At 37.6% G+C, this 27,682-nt stretch overlaps 4 protein-coding genes across 6 annotated transcripts in view; all 4 read left to right on the plus strand.

Moving 5' to 3' along the window:
• Window positions 1-264: 264 nt before the first annotated feature.
• Window positions 265-2,754, plus strand: LOC106933181 (nuclear factor 7, brain-like). The gene has a single exon (XM_015012283.2). It carries the CDS (start codon window positions 465-467, stop codon window positions 1,881-1,883), a length of 1,419 nt encoding a protein of 472 aa, XP_014867769.2. The 5' UTR covers window positions 265-464; the 3' UTR covers window positions 1,884-2,754.
• An 88-nt stretch (window positions 2,755-2,842) lies between these two features.
• LOC106933438 (uncharacterized) lies at window positions 2,843-13,347 on the plus strand. 2 transcript variants are annotated; one of them, XM_088008653.1, is made up of 12 exons: window positions 2,843-3,512; window positions 4,943-5,691; window positions 5,830-5,910; window positions 6,018-6,071; window positions 6,222-6,320; window positions 6,718-8,584; window positions 9,958-10,038; window positions 10,539-10,817; window positions 10,901-10,999; window positions 11,512-11,704; window positions 11,816-11,980; window positions 12,447-12,583. In XM_088008653.1, exons 2-11 carry the CDS (start codon window positions 4,981-4,983, stop codon window positions 11,955-11,957), a joined length of 3,606 nt encoding a protein of 1,201 aa, XP_087864779.1. In that variant the 5' UTR covers window positions 2,843-3,512; window positions 4,943-4,980; the 3' UTR covers window positions 11,958-11,980; window positions 12,447-12,583. The 2 variants fall into 2 exon arrangements, with proteins under 2 accessions (XP_087864779.1, XP_087864778.1); XM_088008652.1 differs by having other exon boundaries at window positions 3,415-3,512; window positions 11,408-11,704; window positions 12,447-13,347.
• Window positions 13,348-13,556: 209 nt separating this feature from the next.
• On the plus strand, window positions 13,557-23,853 carry LOC106933443 (protein transport protein Sec24C). 2 transcript variants are annotated; one of them, XM_015012701.2, is made up of 21 exons: window positions 13,557-14,170; window positions 15,510-16,178; window positions 16,272-16,330; window positions 16,697-16,750; window positions 17,035-17,146; window positions 17,251-17,378; window positions 17,502-17,637; window positions 17,995-18,104; window positions 18,269-18,381; window positions 18,584-18,775; window positions 19,168-19,264; window positions 19,362-19,466; window positions 19,552-19,719; window positions 20,153-20,249; window positions 20,332-20,480; window positions 20,935-21,073; window positions 21,732-21,853; window positions 22,022-22,201; window positions 22,371-22,568; window positions 22,885-22,974; window positions 23,377-23,853. In XM_015012701.2, the coding sequence occupies exons 2-21, from the start codon at window positions 15,557-15,559 to the stop codon at window positions 23,515-23,517; spliced, it is 3,012 nt and encodes a 1,003-aa protein (XP_014868187.2). In that variant the 5' UTR covers window positions 13,557-14,170; window positions 15,510-15,556; the 3' UTR covers window positions 23,518-23,853. The 2 variants fall into 2 exon arrangements, with proteins under 2 accessions (XP_014868187.2, XP_087864780.1); XM_088008654.1 differs by lacking the exon at window positions 13,557-14,170 and having other exon boundaries at window positions 15,601-15,688; window positions 15,778-16,178.
• Window positions 23,854-26,710: 2,857 nt separating this feature from the next.
• camk2b1 (calcium/calmodulin-dependent protein kinase (CaM kinase) II beta 1) overlaps window positions 26,711-27,682 on the plus strand; it is an 81,078-nt gene continuing 80,106 nt past the window's right edge. The window contains exon 1 of the mRNA XM_015012781.2: window positions 26,711-27,124. Coding sequence (XP_014868267.2) covers window positions 27,063-27,124 — 62 coding nt within the window. The 5' untranslated portion in view covers window positions 26,711-27,062. The remainder of the gene's footprint in view (window positions 27,125-27,682) is intronic.

A 27,682-nucleotide genomic window follows, 5' to 3' on the forward strand; every position in this document is an offset into this window, starting at 1 on the left:
CTCGCAAAGATGGGAACGTTCACAATGAAAGTAAAGCAGAACAGGTTTCTTTAAACGGCTCAAGGAACAAAATGTTGTCTGTCCTGTTCATGGTGAGCTGAAACAAACTCTTTATCTGTAGAATGTTTGCGAAATTTGGCACAAACTTTAATATTCTAAACCCCTAAATGTCTTTATGTAAAAAATAACAGAAGAAATGTTAAAAATGTAAAAATGAAATTTATCTGTATTGTTTTCAGCTTTTACAGTACAAGGAACTTTAACAAACAAAGAAAAACAATTACACAACACAACTTGTCTGACTGGTGACACGTCACTGTGAATTAAAAGCAACCCAACCGTTTCTCTCCACAGACAGACCCGATCCACCATCACAGGAACATCATCGCTACACGACCTCAACATTCGCAGGATATCACACTCCAGACGAATCTGTGACTCCTTTTTCCTGAAGACAACAGAAGATGGCTGAGTCGGCTGTTTTTCAAAGTTTTTTGAGCTGCCCTGTTTGTGCTGGAACGCTGAAAGATCCCGTGTCTCTGAGCTGTAGCCACAACTTCTGCGCCAGCTGTCTGCACAGATTCTGGCAAGAATCTGGGAGCAAAAACTGCCCAGTTTGTAGAAGAAGATCCTCAAAAGAAACACTCTCTGTGAACTACACTCTGAAGGGACTCGCAGACTCTTTCGCCGGAAGACAAGCGCCTGAACCATCCCCGTGGCTCCAACCAGAGCAGAAGCTAATAGTGGTGTGTAGCATTCATCCAGACGATCCAAAATACTTCTGTAAAGATGAGCAGAGAGCTGTGTGTCACATGTGTGAGTTCACTCTCCACCAAAACCACAAAGTGGTTCCGATAGACCAGGCGATCAACGAGCTGAAGGTGCTGCTCAGGTCTGATTTAAAGTCTCTGCAGGACAAGAGAAACTTGAACATGCAGGCAGAGAAAGCCTACAGCGAAATGGCAGAACACCTAAAAATCCAGGTGTTGACGACTGAGAGTCAGATCAGGGCAGAGTTCAACAAGCTCCACCAGTTCCTGAAAGAGGAAGAGGAGTCCAGACTGGCAGCTCTGAGGAAGGAAGAGGAGCAGAAGGGAATGACTATCAACAGATTTCTCAGCAGGATTCAGGAGCAGATCTCCTTGCTGACAGACAGTATCTACGCGATTGAAGAAGATCTTCGCAAAACTGTCTTGCCGTTCCTCAGCACCTACAAAGCCACTCAGAGCAAAGCCAGAAGTCAGAGGTCACTGCCAGATCCACAGGTGATTCCCGGAGCGCTGGTAGATGTGGCCAAACACCTGGGCAACCTGTCCTTCAGAGTCTGGGAGAAGATGAAGGGGAAGGCCCTCTTCAGTCCTGTCATCCTGGATCCAAACACCGCTCACCCCAGTCTCTATCTGTCGGATGATCTGACCGGTGTTAAATGTGGAGAAACATGGCAGCAGCTTCCTGACAACCCAGAGAGAAACATCAAGTACGCCAACGTTTTCGGTTCTGAGGGCTACAGCTCAGGGAAGCACAGCTGGGAGGTGATGGTGGGAGATCATCCTGACTGGATTATTGGTTTGGTTAAAGAGTCCTTCGACCGAAAGAGAGAGACATTTGCTTCTGCTAAGTTTGGAGTTTTAGTTCTGGTGCATCGCGGTGGAAAATACTCCAACGGTGCGGGCAAGGCGGTGACAGTCAGGAGGAATCTGCAGAGGATCAGAATCCATCTGGACTACGAAGGAGGAGAGGTGTCCTTCTACAACTGTGAGGACCGGAGTCTCGTCTGCAGTCACAGAGACACCTTCACTGAGAAACTCTTCCCATACTTCTGCATCGGAAAGGCCGGCGAGGTTAAAACATCTCATGTTAAAGTCTGTAAGACGTCTCCCTGAGTAATAAAACCAGAGTAAGACAAATATACTCCATCAGTAAACAGAAAATATCTGTGGATACTACATGCAAATGTACAATACTACAAAAAAATGTAAAAAATTAAGTACAAACATAAAAATATCAAAATGTTAAAAATAAAATAGGGAAATGCTGGTAGACTTTTTAAAATGCTTTTCCAATTATCTAAAATTCCTAAGCTTTTACTAGTGACTATTATCTAAAAAATAACTTTCACTTCTTAATATGAAACATTTATTTTGTTTTGTTTATGTATTAGTTTGTTGTGGTGGGTTGATGCTGTTCTGTTTGTGATGAAATTCTTTGCATTGCTTTGTTTAATACTTGTATTGATTATTTTTGCTGAAGATGATTCAGGGATTCAGATGTTTTATTTTAATGTCAGACCTCCAAGCTTGATACTTTGGTGTTGTTAAATGGGACTGCTTTATTGGGATCTGTATGTATCTTCTCTTTTATTTTATCTTATTAAAAGTTTAGAGTCTCCTTATCTGTGTAGGATAATGTTCTGAAAATTTGTTCACTGATGATATTATTGCTCCTAAACTAAGGAAGTAAATAAAATTTTAATGTTTCTCATGGATTTATTCAGTTAAAGTTCATTTAACAAGACAATTACCATAAAAGGCTGAAAAAATAAAACCAGATGGACGCAAACTAGTAATTTTTCTTTTTCAGTTTTGCTTTTGATCTCTAAAGATGATGCCTGAAATAACTTTATAATCATATTTGCACCAATTCTACTGTTGAATGTGTTATTTCTTACCGAAAATGTACATAAAGAAAATAACTGCATTCCATTGATATAATGGACTTTATATAAACATTAAACATTACAGCAACTAAATGGAAGTAATTTGTCTTGTCTTGTTATTTTACTCTTTTTATGATTCTATTTTGACTAAATCTTAAATGATCCAGGTACTAAATATTTGGGCAATGTTTACAACCCCTGCAGGGGATTGTAGACTCTACGTTTTTAATCATGGTGAATTGAGTAGCTGAGGTTTTTAACTCAATCAAAGCACAAAATAAGCAGACAAATCAATTTTTTTTGTTCGTTTGTTGTGCCTTAATATCAGGGTTGACAGATCAAACAATCGGGGTAATGTTTAAATATTAAAAAGGAAAAATTAAATACAAACCAGATGAAGATGTCATATCAAGTTTGAAATATGAGCAGATGGGGTTAAATGGTGAGATTATTGTGAACAAGAAGAAGCAGCAGAATATATATTTTTAATTGTTAAATATTAACAGGAAAAGTAGATGATGTATTCACCTAAATTACTCCATATTATTAAGGAAACATCTGAAAAACACATAGATATAAATGTAAACATCAGTCTTCAAACAACTTTAAAATAGTTTATTTCAGAATATTTCTGAATTTATATTGAGTAGATTTGGTTTACGTGTTTAAATATCAAAAGCAGAAATTGAATATTTAAAAGGAATTAAAAACCGTCGTGTTCCACTTTCCACCAAATGGTGGCGATAACGCACCTGTAATCAAAACAAAGGAGAAGAAGAAGAAGAAGTCGTTAACCGGAAATGACATACTAGAAGCTGATGCGAAAAAAGAAAACAACTACACTAGTTATTCGCAGGTATGTGTTTAATGTTCAAATTACTTGTTACAAAAATAACCAGACTTAATTGTAGCAGCATTGTTTTTGTAGCTTTTTCTACTTGAAATATTTATCAGGTCAGAAATGTTCAGATCTAATCGTGCAGGTAGCATCTCATTGAAGCAGCTAGCTAACGGTCACCTGCGCGAGGCATGGATGTGTTTATATGTACTTTGAATATTTAGGTGTTTGTTTCTTGCAAATAGCGAGTGATGATCTCAGTTTTCCAAAAAAAAAAAAGAAAGAAATTTTGCACAAAAAGTCTCGACGGAACCTGAAATTCAGAGAGAAATTTTATTTTCAAAAACAAAATGTAAATATTTAGCAAGGGAAAAATGTAGCTCCTAATTAGTAATGGTTTTTACCCGGTTAACCTTGCAGGATAAGAAGGTATGAGGCTAAATTCAAATATTGGGCGAGAATCAATTTTATTAATGACATTGCAACACCATTAGTAATTACAATCATTAGATATTGATTACAGTTATCCCTAACAATGTAGTCACCATATTTGTGGTCAAATGTATTGTTGGCTATTCAATGAGGGATTGCTGCAAAGTGGTTGTTGCTATGTGCTTGTCCAGGAGGAGTGAACAAAAGTCATTGACCGAATGCAATCTACTAGGTTTCTTTAGAAACTTTTTAAACTAGTTTAAATAATAATTCAGGATTATTGTGTGTCATTAACTTGGGATCTGTGTGATTGTATTGAATTGACTTTTATTTTGGAAAATGCTTTCATATTGGCACAATATAAATAAAAAAAAATGAATTAAATTGAATTTTTACAATTTACATTGAAACAAAAATACATTCAGCCTGAACCATTGTGATTAATCAATATATGAATCAACTGATGTTAAGATAAAAATGGTTGGTAGTTTTTATTGAATAAATAATCAAATCAAATTATTTTTGAATATAAATAGCTGAAAACAATAACTAATAGACTACTTAATTTATATTAAAAAATCTTTGATTTAATTAGAAGCAAAACTATGAGTGTGGAGAAAGACGAAGCCAGTAGGAAGATCCCCGGTGCAGTAATGGGAACATAAACAACAGCTGCAGATTCTTTGATAGCAGCATGGACAATCTCTTGGCAGAGCCACAGCTCTTGATATTTAGCTTAAAATGGTTATTAGAAGTTGCCACATGTTTGACCTTTTCCAAATATGCAACCTCACGAAGTGTGATTCAGTACGAAGATGATGCCATTTAAGGAAAATGATCAGAGACAGTGACTTGAGTCTGAGATGAACTGATAAGTATTAACTCTTGCTCTCCAGTTACTCAATAAGCTGCTTTGTGAGCTACAAACTGCAGCTGGTTTTACTGTAAAGGTACGTGGAGAATTTTAATTTATAATTGCTTTTCTTCTTCTTGTATATCTCATCGCTATAAAATAGGAAACTCCAAGCATCTAACTGGATGGTCATGAAATACGATGGACAACTCTGCTGCAAATAAGAACCACACACAATGTTCAACATGGCTGGACCAGAATGGCTGGTCCACTACTTCAGCTCAAGAACTTCCCATGAACCTTCACACTAACGCTCAGGCTCTCAGTCTGGGTTCTACCTCCGTCCAGAGATCGCTGTTCGGCCACCTGGAGACGTCCAATCAGAGCTGTATGAACAATCTGAGCAGCTCGTCCTCCAGAAACAACAACCTGTTAAAGGCTGCCAACATGAACAGCATTTTTTCTTCCAACTCAATTTTTCATAATCCCGCCATCGCTACTGCATCTCATGGGATGACCTTTGAGCAGCAAACTCTTTACACACCTTCAGGGTTGGAGACAACAAACCAGGCGAAAATAACCCCTACACAGACTCTTTCCCAGCAAAACCAGAGTCCGCTGCCTTGTGGGGCTCAGAATTTACCTCTTCAGACAACCAATTACAAAATGTTTCAATCTCAGTTGCCTGGTCTTGGTTTATCACATGGTTTTCAAAATCAATCCTTTGGTTTTTCATCATGTGGGCCGAATGGCAACATGCCTCAAGCAACATTTGGAGGACAAAATAATGGGAATAGATTCTCAAACATCTCTAATTCAGCCACTTCCACGGAGCAGCATCAGTGGGTACCTTCAGGTGAAGCTGGTCATGTCGACAAACCGCCACTGCAGGAGAACGGTTGTCCGCCTTCGGTAAGGATGTGATCATTAAACTGTTTATCTCTCCAGAAGATGACAGGTTATTTTTTTTTAAAAAAAAGAAAACTTTATTTTAAAGCATTGAGCAGATTTTTTTTTACATGTATACTTATTATTTTTCTTTGCTTTCAGACTGAAGGCAACAAAAGACGTTCCTCAATTTTAAATCAGCGTGCACAGCTGCTCAAACAGCTGGAAAACCTTGATAAACTTGTAAGTATACAAAGGTTAAAAGACGGTTATTGTAATTTTTCCAGGTTTCGACAGTTTCAAGTAAAGATGATGGGTAGTTTTAACTTCGTATTGTTTTTCTTATTAAGCTGGAGTCAATGCCTTCAGATGATGAAGAGGAGCCTTCAAACAACGATGTTCAGGTAAGTTATGCCTTGTAACTACCTTTTAAGAACAAGTAGCTCTATATTTATTGTAAACTGTTTACTGCTGGTTTCTTTAAAGGTTATAGATCAACTGTGAAGTCCAGTTCTTAATCACAGAACATTTTTATCTGGTTTTGTTGTTTTTAGTCTCCACCTGCAGCAAATTGTTCCTCACCTTCACTCTGTGACAAACAAGGTTTCTCTGACACGGTGCCAGCATCTCCAGGGTCTCCAGCTGGAGCTGAGGTTGGTACCGTTTTACTGCCAGGCTTTGTTCATGACCTGTACGAAGGCAGTTTCATGAAGATTATGACAAAAACTTTGTCCCTGGGGACATGTACAGAGAAAATGTCTAGTTAAGTGAAAAAATCTGCCAGTATTTTTCATCAATATTAAGTAATTATTGACTGGAAACAAACTCCTGTATCTTGCTGAAAAGTTACTTGTAAGTTTGTTTTGTCTTATTTCATGTATGCTGAGATATTTGTTTTAGAAACTAGACAAAAATACTTGGTAAGACTTTGTGTTTTTGCAGTGTAATAATTTAAATTGAAAATGGGTGAATTGAGATGAAATATTCTGCATTCTTATCTATTTCTTAAATTAGCGATTAATTTTGCTCCATCTTTCTTTCCTGTTCCAGGAAATGGACCAAAGTTGCAGCGCGTCGGAAGCGGATTCTGATGCTGGCTCTGATTATGTGCCTCAAAGTGAAGTCAGTTTTTCAAATTCCCAGCCTGAGGATGATTCCAACTCTGAGGATTGTGTCAGTCCTAGCTGTCAGGAGGATGACACAGTGAAAAGGGAGGAAAATTCAGAAGATTCTTTGTCTGAGGAAGAAAATACCACTTCTTCAACAAAGACACCTGAAGATAACGAGAAGAAGTATGGAAAGGTGGAGATAGGAACTTCCGGAACAAAGAACGGACACTCTACCAGCAGGAGAAATTACTGTCTGTTTTGTGGAAAACCGGTGACCAAAATATCGAGACATCTTACGAACATCCACAGCGACAGAATCGAGGTTGCCGTTGCATTTCAGTATCCTCCAAACTCAAAGGAAAGGAGAAAGATATGGCAAAAACTAACAAATGACGGAAACTTCAAACACAACAAAGATGTTTTAAAGACAGGGGAGGGAAAACTTGCCGTACGAGGTAGAACTAAAACTTCTTCCAAAGCAACAGACTTTGTTCACTGCATTTATTGTCATGGACTTTATGGAAAAAAACTCATCCACCTCCATCTGAGAAAGTGCAAGGAAAATGTTAAGACGGAAGACGACTCTCACGGGACACCAAGGCGAGTCGTATCACACTGTGCGCTTTTGACCAAAAATTGTGAAGGTATAAGTGAGGAGTTTAAGAACCTCATTGGCGTAATGGTGTATGACAATGTGACTGAAACTGTCATGGAAAACCAGATTATTTTGCAGTATGGAGAGCAAATGTTTAAGAAATATATCAATCTTCCAAAACAGCATGAATACGCAAGACAAAACCTTCGACATGTTGCAAGACTTCTGCTTGAGGCTCAAAAGTCGACCCCTATGAAGAGTTTTGAGGATTTCTTTAAGCCCTCCAACTTTAAACTTGTGGTGTCTGCTGTGAAGGTGGTGGGGCAATATGACCCTGAAAAAAAACGGTACAACATACCGTCGCTTGCCCTCAAACTTGGTTACCATCTTCAGAAAATCTGCAACATCGTACAGCACAATGCCAAGAGCATTGGCGACACCAAAGTGGTAGAGTCATGCAAAATATTCCTCTCCATGTATGACAAAAAATGGACTAAGTACGTGTCTTCATTGGCGTTATCAAATATTAAAGACATGCAGAAGAAAAGGGCAAACAAAGTGCCGTCTGCTCAAGATGTGAAACGTCTTTATTACCACCTGGAAACGGCTCATCACGCTGCAGAGAAGAAGCTCCGCGAGAACCTTTGTTCAGAAAACTTTGTGGCTCTGGCCAGGGCGGTTCTGGCTCGGACGATTCTTTTCAACAGGAGACTTCCCGGAGAGGTGGCATCGATTTCACTGGCGACTTTCGAGTCAAGGATACGATCAGACGTCTGTGACGACATGGACGTGTCCGTCTCACAGATGGAAAGAAAACTGTGTGGTTTGTTCAGTAGAGTTACCATCAAAGGGAAATGTGGGAGAGTCGTCCCCATCATCCTCAAGCCTTCGTTTGAGTCGTCTATAGAGTTTTTGGTCAGCGCTCGGGAGAAATGTGGGATTCTGAGCAACAACCCGTACACGTTTCCCCGGCAGCAGTCGCTGACTGCTCAGAGAGGGTCGTCTTGCATTCAGTTTCATGTCAAAGAATGTGGAGCAGAAAACCCCTCTGTCCTGAGGGTGGTGAAACTCCGCAGGCATTTTGCACCGTTGCTTCAGCTCCTTAATCTGGACGACGAGGAGGTCAAGCAGGTTTTGGGTCCCAATAGTGACATCCAAGTTCTGCGGCAAATCAACGACACAATGTGTGACGACTCTGTCATGGAGTCTGAAGGTAATGTTTCACTTTTTGAGCTAATTTAATTCATCAATTTAGCAGGTGAATCCAATGTTAATAATTAGAGCTGCAGGTAACAATTTTACAAATCAATTACTCTGACAATTAATTGGATTTAAAACAACTGGCACATTTTTATACAATATTAGAAATGCATTAAAATATGCAAATAAACAAATAAAATGCAATAACAGTATTTCTTTAGTGAACACTTGATCATTTGTAGCCAAAGCTGCATCTGCTTTTAAAAAATATTTCCAAGCTCAACATTTGATCCTTTCTACTTGAAACATTTCTACTATAATATCAACGTAGCGTAAGGCTGATCTGTTGATTATATTTTAGATTAACCTATTAATAACTGGACAGCAAAAGGTATTTAGAAGAAAATTTTATTTTTACAAAAACTGTCTAAAACTATGCCACTTAGAGTTTTGAATGTGAACTATTTAAAGGGAAAGGTTTTTTTCTCTTAGGTGCAAAAGGTATACATTTTATGTACAAGTTTAACTTAATTTTTGCTGTTCTTTTGAAAAATGGTCTTTTTTGAGTGTCTATGTTCTGTATAAAGATTACTAAATTAGTTGATTGTCATTTCAATAATTGGTTGATTCTGATTAATTGTTTCAGCCCTAGTTAGAATAAGAAGATGTAACTTAATTTCTGCATAAATTAAGGTTTTCAATAGTGAATCCTCAGACAAGAACCATGTTTAAGTGTAATAAAGTCCAATCCATCGCAGCTAAAGCTCAACAGATTTCTGATTATGAAGTGATGGCTTAACTGCAACAGATTTAGAAAATATAACCACTTTGTAATGTAAAATAAAAAATATTTTTATTTAGTCGATTCCGAGCCTGTTTTTTTTTTTTTTTAAGTTATGTCCTGGTTTTAATCTTGTAAATTTAAAAATATTTGACAAACTTGCCAAACATATTTGGGACATACCACAGAAATTAGATTAAATTCCTTTAAAATATATTTATATACTTCCATTTAGCTTATTTAGGATGTATTAAACAGGAATATGTAAAAATTTGCTTAGACTAGAACTACTAAATCCTTAGATCTTCACTTTGATTTGAATTTTGATGCTCAGTTGATTTAACTGTAGAGAGACTATGAAATTTGACTTATTTAAAAAATGGCATTTGGTTGAATAGAATAAAAATTATAAAATGTTATTAATTACTCTTATTTAAAAACCTCACCAAGTAACTGAATGGGTAATTCATTTAGAGTTGTGCTTGTATATAAAAATAACTTGTATATAAAAATAACTTGTATATAAAAATAACCTGGTAAAATGTTTTTGGGAATTAAAAAGCCTTCAAAGAAACGTCTTGTTGTTTTTCTCTCACTGTTTTCAGGACCACTGAAGTTTTACCAACAGCGCACAGGAGCGACTGGCTGCAGAATGCCTGATGCATTAAAAAACTCAAAGACTCAAGGTACTTATTTATAATAATTACAATGATTTCCTAGAATCTTATTTAGCTTCAAAAATTCAAAACACTTTCAGTAAGAAAAAAAACCAGAAGTCAAAGCAGAACAGGAAGAAACTCGGAAAATAAAACCTTGGCTTTTTTTTATGCAACTAAATATACTTTTGGTAAGAACCTCATCTCATACTTTTTCAACCGAGAATCAGTAATGCATTCTTGCATTTCTAATACAGGTGGAAGTCGTGACATAGCTAAATATGCTGGTTTAGGTCAGTGTTTTTCAAAGCAGGAAAAGTATTCAACAAAACAACAGAAGTCCAGTTCTTTTAATTTTAAAATTTTCAGAATAACTACAGAATGCTTTTACAACCAGAACATTTCATCCAAGTTTTAAATGTCGATTATGGGTCTCCTGCACAATTTGAAACTCCTGATGAGGCTCCAGTAATATCTATTTTCATATGAATTTAAGGACTTCCATCTTAATATATTTTTCTCTTTCACAGGATTCCACAACCAGGCCAAACTTGGATGGAGCGAAGCAGAAGTTCGGGCCGTAGAAAAACACTTGATGAATTTCATCAAGAAGCATAAAATACCTCAAAAAGACGACTGCGTTCAGTGCCTCGAGGCCGAGCCGCGCGCGCTGATGAATCGTTCGTGGAAAGGCGTGAAGAACTACGTGAGAAACCGGATCACAACTCTGCAAAGACAAACCGGATCTTCCAAAAAATCATCAAAGAGCAGAACCGCTAAAAAGAAGCATAAGCCACAGCAGAGTTCTGGTAACATCTGTATTCTGTTGATAACAGCCATCTTCTGTTGACCAACATGCGGTGATTAAAGCCAAATATGGTGCACTTTGCAGAGACATCACAGGCTCCAAATGAAGAACAGGAGGCCAGAGAAAAGCCCAGTGCAGGTCCCAGTTCAGCATCGAGTCACTCAAAGTCCCAGAAAGGAAAAGGTAACTATGGTAACGTTCACACTGCAGGTTCTGAAGATCAATTCAGTTCTTTCGCTGAAAATCAGATTTTTTTTGTTGTTGTTGCTTTTGCTTTTTTCTGCATAGTTCTTACTACTACAACAACTGAGTATTAGGGCCACTCTAAAAAAATTAAAAAGTATGAGATTAAAGTCACAATGTCACAAGAATAAAGTCATAGTACGCCGCGCTCTAGTTGAACAGATTTCTTTCATAACTTCATAAATGTAATTGTTTACGTCCGGATGTCATTGTAAGTCTCAGTAGTCTTTTAGTTTTTCATTTTAATTCCCATTTTATTTAACGTATAAGTTAATTAAACACTAGAAGATAAAAGAAAAAAACAAAGTCAAGTAAATTATTTGAGTTTTCTTTTTTTTTTATCGCCAGGCTCTAGCTTGCTCCACAAACCAAAGCCTAAATGGGACGAAGCTGAGGTTTGTGCTGTAGAAAAACATCTGATGCGTTTTATTAAAGAGCACAAACTTCCCCAGAAGGACGACTGCACCCGGTGCCTGGAAGCCGAGCCGCGTGCGCTGAAGAACCGCTCCTGGAGAGGCATAAAAGATTACGTCAGGAACAGGATCACAGCTCTGCAGAGACAGAGCGGATCTTCCGAAGCGCCGTCAAAAACCAAGAGCCAGCCCAGGAAGGGGACATCACAGAGCTCTGGGAACAACTTAACGGGTAATTTCCAACTTAAAAAAAAAATAAAAAATTAGCACTCTTAAGCAAACTGCTCATTCTTGGAAATATTAAGAGGTTTATTTCATTTTTATTTATTTATTTTTTTACCAGGGAGATTACAACCTCCAAGTGGAGAACAACCTGCACCAGAGCATCAGAATGTGTTCTCCAGTTGCAGTTTTGGTTCATCAAATCTTTTTCTACCAGAAACTTACGCCACAACAACAAGCTGCAGCATGAATGCTCCTGCTAAGTCTGGCAGAACAAAAGAAAAAGGTATTTATACAAAAGCCAATGAATTATATCCCATCTTACCCAGATAGTCTGTCTGTAGCACCATGGCAAAGAGGATAATCTCCTTTTTCAGTGTTTCGATGTTAGTTGTGAACTATAGTGAATTGTGTGATTAATGTTGACAAAAGGAGCTTCATAAATGCTGGACTCATTTCCTGACTTTTAGCTTTATGTTAAAAGCAGTTTTCAAATTGAATAACACAGAATCACAAGTGTTTCTCTCAACTCATCTCACCATTTTTTGATTAATCAATGTCATTTCTCTCCTTTTATTCAAATGAGAGCAATCGTAAAAGCTAGAACGTCAAAAATTTTCCTCAGATCACAAAGTTTTAAAACACAACTAACTTTAACAAGATTAAAGCTCTAATTTAAAAGACCGATTCTGTACTCTTCTTAACAGCATGGTTATTCTAGAGCTTATTTCTTTTCCTTTTGTTTTATTCAGCCTCTCCAGGTCTGCAAAAGAAATCCAAACATACATGGAACGAAGCAGAAGTTGAAGCCGTAGAAAAGCACCTGATGAACTTCATCACGAAGCAAAGGCTTCCTCAGAAAGACGACTGCATTCGGTGCCTCGATGCTGAGCCTCACGCTCTAAGGAACCGCTCTTGGAAAGGCGTGAAGGACTACGTTAGGAACAGAATCACTACTCTGCAGCGACAGAGTGGCTCTTTAGGGTCTGCTCCAAAAACCAAAAGATCCAAGCAGGACCAGCCTCTGCATAGTTCTAGACGGTACCACCAGTTGTAGGTGTTCCTTGGTGTTCAAAAAGATGTTTTGTAAAAAAAATAGTGTTTCATTCCCATCAACTTACATAAGTACTTTTGTTGACGTTTGTATCTTGATTATCTAATTCACATGGACTTGTTTATTAACTTTGTTAGGTTGGAAAAAACTGATAACTGTTCCAGTTAAGGGTTTCATTAGTCTGTTATGTTGCTGTAAATGTTGCAAGACTAGAGTTGAAGACCCCCTGGATCAACTTTTACTTTGCTGTATTTTTAAAAAATCATTCTATGAAAATAAATTTATTTCCTTAAAAATTAGATAAATTATTCACTTTTGTTCTGTTTGCATGATTTCAACTTCAAAGATGAAAGTTTTATGATTTTCATATACATGTTGTCCAGTGGGTTGTTTTTTTTTGGTTGAATTCTGCTTACAAAACCCAGATTTAATAATATTGTAAATGTTTCTAGACTTTAAAAAGTCCACAATTTACTCCACAGTTGAGCTGAAAGGTCTTGTTTTGAACCCTGTAACCCAGGTGCAAGTTTTGAAGAGGAAATTGACTTTTGTACAATTGCATTTTTTTTTATAATAAATCAGTTTTCACCATTGTATAATTGATGGGTTTTTTTTAAATCATAGAATAATGCATGTATCAAAAACCTTTCCACCCTTCTTCCACCATGCTCAGCCCACAAAAGTTTATTTTTATGTGGGGTTCATTTTTATGGTATAAAACAGCCACGTAAGAAATTTTGGGTTGTAACTGATAAAACCAAACTTTCTTACATAGCTGTGTTGATTTAGTTGCATATTTTGGAAAAATACCATATTAAAAGTCCCAGTTGTGAGTTATCAGTTACTTTTAGATAAAAATTTATTTATTTAAAATTTCGTGGGATTAAAAGATTCCACAAACAGAATCTTTAAATCATATAGGGTACTTTTTTTTTTTTTTAAACTCAAGGTCATCCTGTAGTGGCCCATTCCATATCTAAGGTAAATATAAGGAATTTATACCTTTAATTAAAAAGTTAAATGCAGCATTGACTAGTTTTTTTTTTTCTCTTCAAAATGTGTGTATCAAGAGGTGTAAACATGGTTTGTTGTTAAAATGTATACATTACCTCATCGAATCAGCCGCATTTGCTTTACATTTTTACTGACGGAGTCCTTTTATTTTGAAAGGACAACCGGAAGCGCGCTGTATTGATTCTTACTTTCCGTGATGCTAACGTTGCGGTTTCTAGATGAGGCTGGCTAGTGTCTGGTCCATAAGGATGAGATTGTTTTTATTTTAATTAGATGTATATTTTCATACAATATAAAGCCAGGTGTTTTAGATCCATTGGAGCTGAGATGAAAATGAAGACACCGACATTCGTAACGTTAACGAGCACCAAGGCAGACGGACTCTGCTGTTTCCGTTGATGTCAAAGGGTACTGACTCCTCTGTCTGTTCACACATCCTTCATATTTCTGGCAGAAGATTTTTATTTGACTTGTATGTTAATTTGGAGTTAATGTGTGTGTAGAGCCTCTGTTTCAGGACCTCATTTACGACAGAAACCTCTGTCATTGGAGAGTCTCTGTTAGCTAGCTAGCACAACTAAAAAGCAGTAATAAAACCAGGGAAATAATCCCACTTTAGTTTTATTTTTAAACTATTTTTACAGTGATAACATATCTTAAGATGAGGCCAAAGTTGTTACAATACAACATAATTATTTTTACATTTTAAATGTTTACCCAGTGTGGTAGACATGGGGGTTTAATAGGTTATTCAATCACAAAAATGCCTATAAACGCTATCTTGCAACAAGTATTGGCCTTCTTTCCTTTACATACACATTGATATATTATTCTTTGCAGCTACAACTGCTTCAGTTATTCTGGTAAGGCTTTTTCTAAATGTTTAAAAGTGCATTTATGACCATTTCTACTGTTATGTATTTGTGAGGTCAAACACTAATGTTGGCTCCCAGTCTCTGCTTTACTTAATCCCAAATATTCTCTATCAGGTTGAGGTCAGGGATCTGGTGCACTGTCCTTTTGGAAATTAAATGCCCATCTCCAAAGAGTTTTCTTAGCATTAAATGTTTATTTCATTTAAACTAATGGGGAAAAGAACCAAAAACCATAATATTAACTCAGTTGAACTTTACATGTTGGCAGAAGCAGTCATAAAATTTATTTGATCAGGATTTACCTTTACACAAAACAATTTATTCAGTGTAATGGATATTAAGTAATCCTAGTGTCTCAATGAGTTATTGATCTGTATAACTGAAAAAAAGTCTTATGTTTTATACCTTATAGTTATTGAAATTGTTGATTTTTTTTTTATTTTGTTAAATTTGTTTTATGTTCTCAGACCAATCAGGTGCATAGGGTGTGTGAGACTTTTCAAAACATAAAATGTTGTTAGATTTTTGTTCACTTTGTCTCTACTATGTAAGACTACTATCACAACACAATGGATTATTAATAACAGTAATAAATGAAGTAATAAAAAAGCTAATTCAAACTGTCTTCTTTAGTTAATTTGTATTGTTTTATCTACAAAGTGTGGTGCTAGAAAAGTTTGTAAACTTAACTTGAAAATACTTGAAAAGTGCTTGAATTTTACTGTGGAGAAAACCCTGAAGAAAACTGAAATAAAACAGGAAAATCTAGTCAAAAAGAAGAAACCATCAATGTGCCCAGCAACTTTACAGAGAACGAACAGAATATATTTTAAATATTAAATATTCTCTGTCATTCTTTGTTGTCTTATCAGATCCTGCCTCCAATGAAAAACATTCTGATTTCTGATTTTTTTGGGGGATGATGGACGCCCCGTCCCCTACTCAGAGCCACCCTGCCTGTCCGCCGTGGGCGGTCCAGAACGGCTGGTCCTCTGATGCGCCTGTAGGACCTGTCTGCAATCCTCTCCCCCACCTCCAGCAACTCAGCCTGGTCTGTGAACCCAACCAAAACCCGAGTTACAACCACCTGCAGGCATCTGGCGTTTATTCTAAGAGTGATGTTGCTGCCTTTTCTACCAGGAGCAGCTCTCATCCCAGCATGCAGTATGTTTGTAAAGATGATCAGAGCATTCCTGATGTTTTATCCCCTACTATCCAAGAAAGGAACATACCGCCATGCTCTCTTCCATATAATGAAGCGATGCCACCAGTGCAACATTACTCCCCTCCTAACCCTTACCAGGCAGTAGATCCCTCATCATATTCTCAACATACATATCGAAGTCTTCTGAATCAGCCACCTGCTCAAAATGCTCTTCCTGTTAGCTCTTCGTGTGTTGAACCTCAGTTAAACCATAATCAACATCTTGCATCCGACGGGAGAAACTCTGGATCTTTCGTTGGATTTAATGAAACGCTGACCTCACCCAGCGCTCCCATCCAACAGCAGCCTCTGTGGAGCGTCGCAGCGCTCTCTAAAGGTGAGCTCTGTGTGTGGAATCAGAATAAATGTTCAAAATTAATTAAAATTAAAACGACTTCTCCAACTGAAGTTTTTATTTGTATTTTTTCAGGGAGCATAAATGACTTTGTGCCCACTGCGTCTCCACTGGATCATAATTTGACACCTCAGGTTGGTGAATGAACATTAAACATCATAAATGGTAGCTTATGTAGTCAAAAAGGAGTCATTTATATTCCTCAAACTTGAAATTTGATCAACTGCCAGAAGTTTTTTGGCAGGCGAAAAACTTCTGTCAGTTTGACTGGAAGAAACAGTGTCACTGTTTTTAAATTGTTTTATTCTGTTTTATAATTGTGTATATGTATTAATCAATTTTGTTTTGTAACCAGGTTGCTATGTACTGCAGACTTCTGCCCAGGTCCCCCTTGAAAATGAGATCTAGATCTCAATGGGGTTTACCTGGTTAAATAAAGGAATAAAAAAAATAAATAAAAAAGATAAAAATCAATGTAAGTTCATTTCTCTTCTCTGCAGTCTCCCAACTCTGAGTCCCGTTACGGCTTGAATCCTGAACTGTTACCAAGCGCTGTAAGTCTGTTTATCTCAGTTCTTTAATTTCTCTCAAATTCTCAGCTCTAAAAACAACTTTTCCTCACATTATATTTTCCATGACATATTTTAGTTTTAAATGTCTTCACATTCAGCTTTTTAGCTTTTGAAAATTAAAACATCCAATATTTGCCTAATCGTATTCATTGTTACATATTTGCAATAACAGCTGGTTGATCATGAATAATTAATTATATATCTTTACCTCTGAGTATAGTGAAATGTTTAAAGGGAAGCTGACAGACCTCTCTGTCTCTGTGAAGGTAAAGGTGATGGCAGAGGACAGAGCCGAGTGGGACGGAAAAGTTTTCATCTCTGAGCATTTTTCTCGCCTGCCTCCTCTGGCGACCACTTCCTGTGTCACAGAGGACAGAGGTGAACAGATTCTGTCTCAGATGTTCTCCGTCATGGATTTAATTCAGTAATGCAGCTGTACACACATGAAACTTTGCATCAGTAATTTGATCTGATTGCTGCAGGTAACGTAAGCCCCTTGGCCATCCGCTCTGTTACTTACTGCGTCCCCTGTGACGGTCAGACGGCGCTGCTCAGCCGACTGCCACTAGGGGCGCTGGTTACTCCCTTCTTTAATCAAAATGAATGTCAGGTCAGGTTTTATACTTATTAATGTGAGATAAATAATCATCTTTGTTGTTAAAGCATTTTCCAGTTGAAGACACGTGTGTGTTGCCACAGTTGTGTTGATTTTTAAAACATTTTTTTCCACCAGAAGCCGATTCCTCTATGCAAACATGCAGATTGTGTGATGGGCTGTCGTTGGTGCAGCGCCTCCATGTGCCCAGCGATGGGCTGGCAGGACTGTGGGCAGAGGTTTTACTGCCCCTTCTGTGGGAAACTCAATGAAGGTAGAATTTAAAATCAGTTTGGTTTGGAGATAAAAATAGAAACATCTGACAAGGGTGCTTGAAATCCTTGAAAACGCTTCAATATCAAATATATTATCAAGCACAGGAGAAAATTGCAAAAATAACATTTCCAGTCATATTGTCCGTTTTGTTTTTGTTTTTTATTTGCCACCAAATAAAAAAAACAATGATTGTTACAATGATAACTTCAGTTTATCATTGCAACGATAAATCAAAATTCTCGTAGGAATTTTTTTTTTTTGACGATAATCGATAAAGAATAAATTATACAATAAATGCTTAGTAATTCAGTCTGTTTTAATTTATCTAAATGTTGTTTTTTTGACTGGGTCTCAGTGCCGTGGCAGCAGTACCAGCCCACTAACGGAGCAGAAGGGGTCCGGGTTGACCAAGACAAGAGGCCTGAACTCAGCATGGGGTCGTATGAAATACTGAACTCAGACAAGGTAAACTTCCCACTCTGCAGATTTGGCTTTATTTTCATTTTCCCTTCTGAACCTGCTCTTCAGTAAGTTCTTTTTAATGCATATGTTCTTTCATGAGATCATTTATAATGTAAGTGGTTTTCTAGAAGGAAATGTGAGTTGAAAATGTGTTTCTTTCGCTCCAGGGTGAAGCTGCTGCACTTCTTATAGCTATAGATGTTTCTGCCTCTGCACTGAGAGGAGGACACTTAGAATTTGTCGCTCAGCAAATACACACATTGCTCACCTCACTGGTCAGGTAAGCACATTTCTTACAGAAATATTCATTATTTTCTGTTGGTCACATAAAGTTCCTGTTAAAATACATTGTAGTTTATTGTTGTAACTTGACAAAATGAGAAAAAACTCAAAGGATATAAATGCTTTTACATTATCTGTAGTTTTTGGTCCAGTTTGGAAACATCAGGTTTGATCATTTTCTTTTGTTTGTTTATTTGTAGAGAGGCAGGAGACGCTTCGTCAGACCTCCGTGTGGGTTTGATGACGTACGACAGCAGGATCCACCTGTATGACCTCAGTCCTGACCTTTCCCGTCCTCACATGCTGGTCATCGCTGAGACGGAGGACCTGCAGCTTCCTGTGAGGGAGGGGCTTCTGGTGTCCCTCAAAGACTGCATAGAAAGTATAGACAGGTAACGAAACACATCAGCCGTTCTGACAGTTGTGTTCTTGTTTCTTGATTTGATCTGATGATTTTTTGCACATCATTCAGAGGATTCAAAATTCTGCTTGTAGAGTGTCAGATCTCTTTAATTGTCATTTTTGTGGGCGTTTAAATGGCCCTGTTCCTTTCTTATATGGGAAGTAGAGCTGTAGCTGACAATTAGTTTGCTAATCGATTAATAACTGGATAGCCAACAGTACTTAATCAGGAATATTTTACAGAATTTGATCCAGTTGCAAATGTTTCTACCATTTCAGCCCCAATGGGAGGTTTGGAAATGATGGAGTACAAATGGTTTGTAATAACACCCACATCTCTTCTAGAATCAGAAACAATTGAGATCCTTTCTTTTATCTGCAGTGTGTTGCAGCTCATTCCTCAGTTTGGTGCTGAGTGCAGTGACTCCAGTGGACTTTCCATTGAGCTTCCTGTTAAAGCAGGCCTGGCTGTACTGCAGGTGATCAATCAATAAACATGTTGCTTACTCTCGCCACTGTTTTCTTCCTAAATGCTAGAGATTTGCAGAAACTGAGATTATTTTATAAAACATGTAGGGCCTGAAGTGTCCAGGGAAACTGCTTATCTTCCACACAGCTGCCCTGATTGAGACGGGACACACAAACTCTTCCTCAGGGTTCTTTGGGACCAACAAACCAAAGGTAAATCTAACTATAACAGTCTCTACATTAGTGAGGTACATTCAGTTCATGAAACATTTCTCCCCTGCTTGTGTGTTTTCTATAGTCCATCTTCCAGCCATCAGAAAAGGCCCTCTCATTGGCTAAAGAGTGCATCAGCCAGGGATGCGGCGTCCACATGTTTGTTCTCTCCCAGCAGGATGTGGGCGGGGCTTGGCCGGGCCACATTCCATTTCTAACTGGTGGAGCTCTGCACACCTACGGCTACCTCCAGGTGCACCAGCAGCTCCGCCCACTGTGGCTCTTTGGGGTTTTTTTAATGGAAAGTTTGATATTTAAGGAATTCTGCTGAGAATTTTGCTGACCTTCAAGCCATTGTTAAATAGCCATTGTTCATACTGCTGTACATTGTGATGAAAAATTTCAGATTGTACTTCTCAAACTTAGACTGAGAAGATTAATTGGATTAATTGTGATTAATTGATTACTGAAATAATCGTCAACTAATTTAGTAATCAATTAATCATTAAATATCGTATACAGATTCAGATCTGCTGAAAAACATAATCAGAGTATAATTAAGCCTCAACATTTAGCATTTAAGATAAAAACAAAACATTTGTCTGTAAATATGTTCTACACAGAATTCCTCTCAAGTTCCTCAAGTGCATTATTCCACTTTAACTTTTGTAACATTTCCATCGCAGGGCGAACTGGACAGAGAGCGTTTCAGCACGGATCTGAAGCAGATTGTTGAGACGGAAACCGGCTACAAGGCTGAGCTCAGGATATTCGTCAGCAAAGGTGAAAGAAGATTCTGATGTTTTCACTCCAGCACTTTTCTTTATAAAATGTCTGACTTGACTGGTTTTATTTGTGTTGCCAGATTTGCGCGTGTCTGGTTGCTTTGGGCTGTTTGTCCCTGGTTCGAACCCTGCACACATCGCCATGGCAACGCTCAACTGCAGGACAACTCTGGCTGTGGAGCTGGCCCACAGCAAAGCTCTGGATGAGACGAGAGGGGCAGCCGTACAGGTGAGTTAGAGAAATGGGTGAAGACGCATCAAACACATCGCCTGTTTTGGCTTTTTATGATTTCTCTTCCTTATATTCTTCCTTTTGGACGTTCTTACTAATTATTTATATTAGGTGCAGGGATCAATAGGTGTAAAACAAGATGTTATGATTTTTAAAACAAAATCTGAAAAAAATCTTTACAGTGGAGACATTTTAAACTGTTGTTAGCATCTATTAGCGTGACTAGCATGTTGATTAATTTGGTCTCAGCCATCTTCAGTCTCTTGGAAAGTCGACATTGGATGCATTGCTTTTTTCCAATAAATCAATTGATTGGATGTTAAATTGAAGCATTTATGGAAATAAATGACATTTTGTAACATTATGTCTTCCAGGTCTTTCGTACAATGGAAGTTTAATGTAACATGAAGCATTGTGTAATAATCGTATGCTTTTTCGTCTCATGCACCAGGCCGTCCTGTCTTACACTTCCCAGACTGGAGAGAGAAGGACCAGAGTTCACACTTTGACACTGAGATGCTCACGCCACCTACAGGACACTTTCAGGAACTACCAGGCTGAAACCCTTCTCACTTTCTACTGCAAGAAGAGTATGAAATATGTTCTGTCACTGAAATATATAATAGTTATGAAAGCTTCCACTGTTTGCAACAGGATGATTCATTGTGATTTATCAATTTGAAAAAAAAAGTTTGAGATTTGAAAATTTTCCAACTTAATATTGATGGTTTAAATAAATTTAAAAACCTTTAGTAAGTCCTACATATTTATAGGTTGCCTTTAAGTCATAGAGGAAGGCTTCTTTTCATAGAAACAATTGCATTTTTGTGCAGTTGTTGTTAATTAGTATCTTCCTCTGAGTGCTGTTTATAATATTGATTCTTTTTTAATTTTTTTTTTACAATATGCTGAATTACCATTACAGACCAATAGTTGGTAAAGTTCAGAGGTCAGCAACCTTTAAAACCCACAGAGCCATTTTTGCTTTCGGTTCAGCCAAATATGATTTGTTGAGAGCCTCAAAAGCTTAAAAAAAAAAAAGGTAGTTAATTGATTGTAGAAACTTTAACAATGAAAAAATATGTTTCTTTAATACTTCAGTGAATAATAACAATGTTACATATTTAACCACTTCGATTAACTTTATTATCTTTATAGTTAAATGACAAAACTGGGTAATTTAAGAGCAATTAAACATTTCTGTGGTTACTTTGTTTTAATTCTACCTTCCTTTCTGTGTCTGTCAAGTGTACTGTGCGGTGTTAGAGCGCCCTCTGCAGGAGCTGAGGGAGGAACTGCAGACTGATGTAACAGAAGCTCTGGCTTCTTACCGCAAACACTGCTGCTCGTCTTCAGTGTCTGCTGGCCAGGTGAGGTAACAGTTGCACACAAACACATGACTGTATTTACTACTTCCAAATTTAACTTCAGTATAAATTGTTTTAAAGCCTTCCAGATGTTTAATTGCAACAATAAAAAACTACTTCTGCTTTGTTTTTATTTTATTTTAACCTTCCTGTGTCGTGTTCATTCTGCAGCTGGTGCTTCCTCAGTTCCTGCGAGCTCTTCCTGTTTACGTCAACAGCCTGAGGAAGAGTGAGGTTCTGCTGCCGGGTCTGAGGAGCTCCGTCCACCAGCGGCTGCAGCAGCGCTGCCGGGTGCTGGGCCTCGACACCCGCAGCACCGTCCGACACTTCTACCCCCTGCTGCTGCCTCTGGTTGGTCACCAACACATCAGAGTTATTCTTGACACAACAAACATTAAATAAAATATTCAACCCAAAGTTTGTGTGGATCAAAATGTTGCATCTTGGGAGACATTTCCTTTTATCTGCTGCAAGATAATAAGGCAACCATCAAATTTAGTGTGTTCTTTTCTTTCTGCAGCTGCCTTCAGTCGACAGCTCCAGTCCTCCAGACCCACAGGGGGCGCTACGGTGCACCGGTTCCAGCCTGGACTCCAGAGGTCTGTACCTGGTTCACGCCCCCTTCACTGTGCTGCTCTGGGTTGGCACTCAGGTCCCTGCGGGGACGCTTGTTGAGCTCTTCAACGCCAGCTGCTTCTCGTCGCTGCCTTCAGGCGAGGTGGGAGAAAACACTGATTTATTTATTTATATTGAACACGCAATAAAAAGTAAAAACAAAAATAATAATAACACTAAGTGGCATGCAAACTGTTCAAAAAAGATCATATAGAAGACAAGATGAAACACTCATGATTCATCTGCGTAAAGATTAAACCACTTAGAGAAAATATGTTTCCTTCAGAATATTGTAGTGATGGCAGAGTTTGTACAACGTTTGTCATCCTTTAAGAGCCTTGATGTTGAGTAAGGCATTAATCTGACATCCTCCCGGTTTATGTCTTCCTCCTCTTTTCTCCTCCTGTTTGTTTAATCAGACCAACCTTCCAGCTCTGGAAAACCGTCTGTCCATCAGAGTCCGGTCACTCATCAACTCGCTCAACTCCGAGGTTCCCTACGCCCGCAAGGTGAGATGGAAACACTTTGCTTTACTAGACAGAGTTTTGACGCATGTGATTAAACTAATTTTACACTATTTTAATACATTAAAAGGTTCTTTTACAGAGGCTGGACAAAAGAATGTTATTCTTAAAGGAATGAAAACATGGCAATGTGACAGATGCTAGAGCTTTTAAAAGAGCCTTGCTTAATTATTTTATTACGTAGTGTTATCATCGTGAAAATGTTATGTTTCTAATGTAATTATTTCATTATGTAAAGTGTTAAAATTGTGCATTTATGAATCCATATGTTATATTTAAGTGTGTGTAACTGTTTTTGTAATAAATAATTTTTATTATAATGTGCAGCGATGACTCAAGAAATGTTTTGTTTAGCGCTTTAATAAGTGTCGTTATTTCTTTTTTCAGCTTGTGGTGGTGAAACAAGGCGACACCTGCGAGGAGGCGCTGCAGCACCACCTGGTGGAAGACAAGAGTCCCAACGGAGGAGCTTCATATGCAGACTTCCTGTACCATCTCCACGTCAACTCTGTCCGTCTCCTGCTGTGATCCACACACACAAAAAGCCTGAATGCAGAATATCATGGTTTTGTTTTCATTGATAGAAGAATTATTGTAGTTTGAAAAAATTAAGACTGTTCAGAGAAGTAGGATGTGCATGGAGATGTGCCCCTAAAATAATCACTTTTATCTATTTATTTATTTATTTATTCAAGAATGATGTGCTTATGTGAAGAGTTATAAAATGTGTTTTATTTTCTGAAATATATCTGTTGTTAATTTATCCATGTGTCAGAGATTCTCTAACCTCAGCTTCATATGTGTGAGAGAGAGAAAGTCCCTTCCTGTGGATTAAAAATAAAAAGAATGGAGATTTTAACTGAACTCTGACTCAAGTTTCCCCCTTTTTGCTCCCCAACACTGATGTAACGAACAGGGCAGCTGATGAAGATGTGACTCAGGAAGCTGAAAGGGCGACTGTCTAATCAGTCATAAGTGCCTAATAACACTAATTAACTGTGATTATGTTACTGCAGAAATGAACTGAACTATGTGGCTCAGTGAGCTGCGGCTCTTTACCCACTGAATTTCTTCATTGTGTTGCGGCGTGTTTAAGAGGCTGCGTGAAGTAATTTTATAGTAAGAAACATGTTTTAAGTGCAAGCTGTAATGTAAATCTGTCAAAAATAATGTTCATCTGTAAAACCTTTACTCATTCAGCTTACTAGTAAAAGCACTTACTCCGATGACTCACCTCACCATTATGCATCTTCCTACTCATGTTCTAAAAAGTCGTTTCTTCCTCTTAAGCAAATCTTTACTCGTTAAGTCATTAAAATGACTCATTAAAAGAAGTAAATTCTTACACTTTAAATTGCAGAAACTATGGAAAGTCTGAAGAAACGTAACAAATTCAGGCTTTATTTTCACTTACAGCTTATTCTGTTGGAGATTCAAGATTTAAAAGTTTTTTTAGACATGTTAATTTGTCGTTTAAAATATTGGTTTTCATTTCATTTGCTCAATACACATGAATAGTTCATCTAACAACTAAGCGAAAATAGGAGCAGAAAGAAGGAAACACTTTCATCTGCTTCCTGTTTGCATAAAGAGAAACATTTAGAACTTATCAGACCAGTAATTATCTTAATAATACATGATACAAATGTAGTTTGCATCTACGTATAGAGTAAATAGGAAGAATTTGTTTATGTATTCTGATTTTGCAAATGTAAACAATTTTACATGTCTATTATGCAGCGACTGTGAAACAATTTTAAACAGAACTGTATCTGGTCAACATTATGAGTCTTGTGCACTAAAATTTATAGGTAACGCATTTCAGCACTGACATCCTTTGCTGTGATGAATCAATTATAGTTATTTCATTCATTCGTTAAGTAAACAGTTAAACATTAAACATGTCGTTTGTAAGGCAGGTTTTGAAGTCATAAACAAGCTCCCTCATATTTGCCCCTATTTGGAAATACGCACCATGCGGGAGGGAGGTGTGTTCGGTTACGTTGAGGCGCTGCGCCTGTGCGCAAAGTGTCCACCAGAGGGCGACATGGAGTCACCGCCTTCCCGTGGAGAAGCTGCAGCCAAATGAAGCGAGTCGCGTCAAGTCGGCCAGAGCGATCAGCGAAACACCGGAAAAAGACTTGACGCAATAAATAAACCACACTTGCGCCTTAAAGCATTAAGGCTTATGTTAGGCTTACATAACTCAGAGGTGAGTAGAGTAGTATTACTTCAACATATTTTTACACAAGTAAAAGTAAGAAGTAGCATTCCAAGAAATTACTCAAGCAAGAATAAAAATGTATTTAGTTAAAAAGCTACTCAAGTACTGAGTGACTGGTCATATAAATTAATATTTGGGCAAAAGAAACATTTTCAAATATTTTTTAAATTAAAGTTTACATAAAATTAATCCCTATATGTCAGAACTGGGTAACGTACTTCTAGGGACAATATATAGTGCTTATTATATCTTATAAATATCAGGATTATCTAGCAGGCTCAGTGGATAGAAGATAACTAAGCTGAATCTGATTCCAATTTTTAGGTTCATGATTTGATTAAAAAATTATTTTTAATTCAGAAACCAATTCAAATGGTCTGTTTAAGTTAAGCTGATAAGAGGGAATGACAGTGACAGCAAATAAAACATTTATTTAAAACAGTTACATATTCTATTAAATTCCATCTGTTTTATATTTAAACAAAAATAGATTTGTGCATAAAAATCTATAGCTTAAATTCCCAGTATTAGGTCAGTTTAGCCCACCAGCTTTATCTTAAATAAAAAAAATATCAAATAGTTATTCAAAATATAATTTTACAAAAAAGTTCAGCAGATTAAAATCTAATTTTGAGCATTTTTAGTCAATTGAAAATTCCCAGGACTTGGAATTGTGAAGGGACTTTTTTCTGCACCATATAAGAGGCGTATGGGTGTCTGTGTCTCATACATTTTTAATTAAAATATGTTTGTTCTTTCTTTATTGAAGTTACTTATTGGGATAAAGTATTCAGAAATCTTACTCAAGTAAGAGTAGCAAAAGTTCATAATAACTGTCCAGTAAAATTACTCCGAGGCGCATTTCTTTCCTCCAAAACGTTACTCAGGTAAATGTCACTGAATAAATGTAACTACTTATGTGGATTTCCTATGTGCAAGATCAAAAAATTCCTTTTAATACCTTGTGAAAATAATAACCTTTAAGGATATATTAAAACTTCTTTTCATTAAACCCATGTTTCTATATTAGAAATGTTTTTCTTCTCAGAAATAAATGTCGTATTTGTAAGTCAAAGACATCATAATGTACAAATAAAAGCTTATTTGTGTATTAATATTGAATAAAAACTTCAGTCTATGGTTGATCAATTTCTATATTGTGTCTCACTTTGTGTATTGAGTTACTGAAATAAATTGAGTTAACTTATAAATATATGGAAATGTATGCATTAACGTATCCCATCCTAGATGAGATACTGATAGTCTTGCTCCAGTTTCTTTTTGTTTTTACAGCTAAAATTATTATTTAGAATGTGCTAAAATATCAATGAAACAACAAAATAAATGTTGCATTTGCCTGTCTTTCTCTTAAATTAATTTTCCTAAATCCTTTATTCATTTAAAACTGTCAGACGAATCAGCTGAGACCAGTTAACACATATTTAGGTTTTATTACACGAACAAACTCTACATGTTTGCCTCGTGTGGACAGCGTATTTTATTTTGAAAATCCAAAGCGGAAGTGGCCGTACTTGGCTCGCCCAGCTTTCCAAGCGGCTCCGTTGAGCGCGGTAGCTGTCAGATAGCGGAGTCAGTCTGACAGAGAAACACCCACACCACCCGCTTCGTCTTTCTACAACCCCTCCGTCTCTCGGCGCCTCTATATAGGCTTTTTCCACCGCTCCAACGGCCGGCTAGCTGCTGGGCGGACCCGCGTTGGTATTTTTTTTATTTTTTTACACCGTTTTTTGCACGAACTGACGGTTAATTCTTTCGGAGTTGATTCAGGAGAAAGAAGCGAAAGAAACAGAGAGAGAGAGAGAGCGAGAGAAAGAGACAGGGGAGAGCCATGGCCACGACAACCTGTACGCGATTCACGGACGAGTATCAGCTGTACGAGGAGCTGGGGAAGTGAGTATCTGTGGTGCCAGCGTGTCTGAGTCGGTGGCACGGCTGTTTGCTGTGCAGAGAGGCTCGGACAGGCGGCAGCAGCAAGGCTGCAGAGCTGAAGCGGGCCAGCGGCTGGGTGTGTGTGTGTGTGTGTGTGTGTGTGTGTGTGTGTGCGCCCTTTTTCGGTATGTCAGCTTTCAAACTACTCTGCTCCCTGCCACACTCTTGAGTGTGATTTTGTATTGTTATTACAAATTAAATCCAATAAGTTTTGGCATATTTGTAGCACGCAGATTTTCTATTTATGGGTTTATTTCACAAGGGGGGGGGGACAGCAGGGAAATTGTTGTGGTGAATGCATTTCCACATGTGATGAGGCGAAAACTGCGGTTTGCAGAAAATGTTTTTCTAAGTTTGTGTGCCCTTCGCGCAGCGGGGATTTGTTGATATGCAGAAAAAAAGATCTGCTACAGCTGCAAGCATGGCGGTTTTTATGGCTTCTGTAATTATAGGGAATTTCTGTATAAATAATAAACCAATAAGAAAATGCATATGCTTTGGGAAGTTTTGAAGTTATTC

Source organism: Poecilia mexicana, unplaced genomic scaffold, assembly GCF_051168715.1.
Source record: "Poecilia mexicana isolate PSO_F unplaced genomic scaffold, ASM5116871v1 scaffold_9, whole genome shotgun sequence".
NCBI lineage: Eukaryota > Metazoa > Chordata > Actinopteri > Cyprinodontiformes > Poeciliidae > Poecilia > Poecilia mexicana.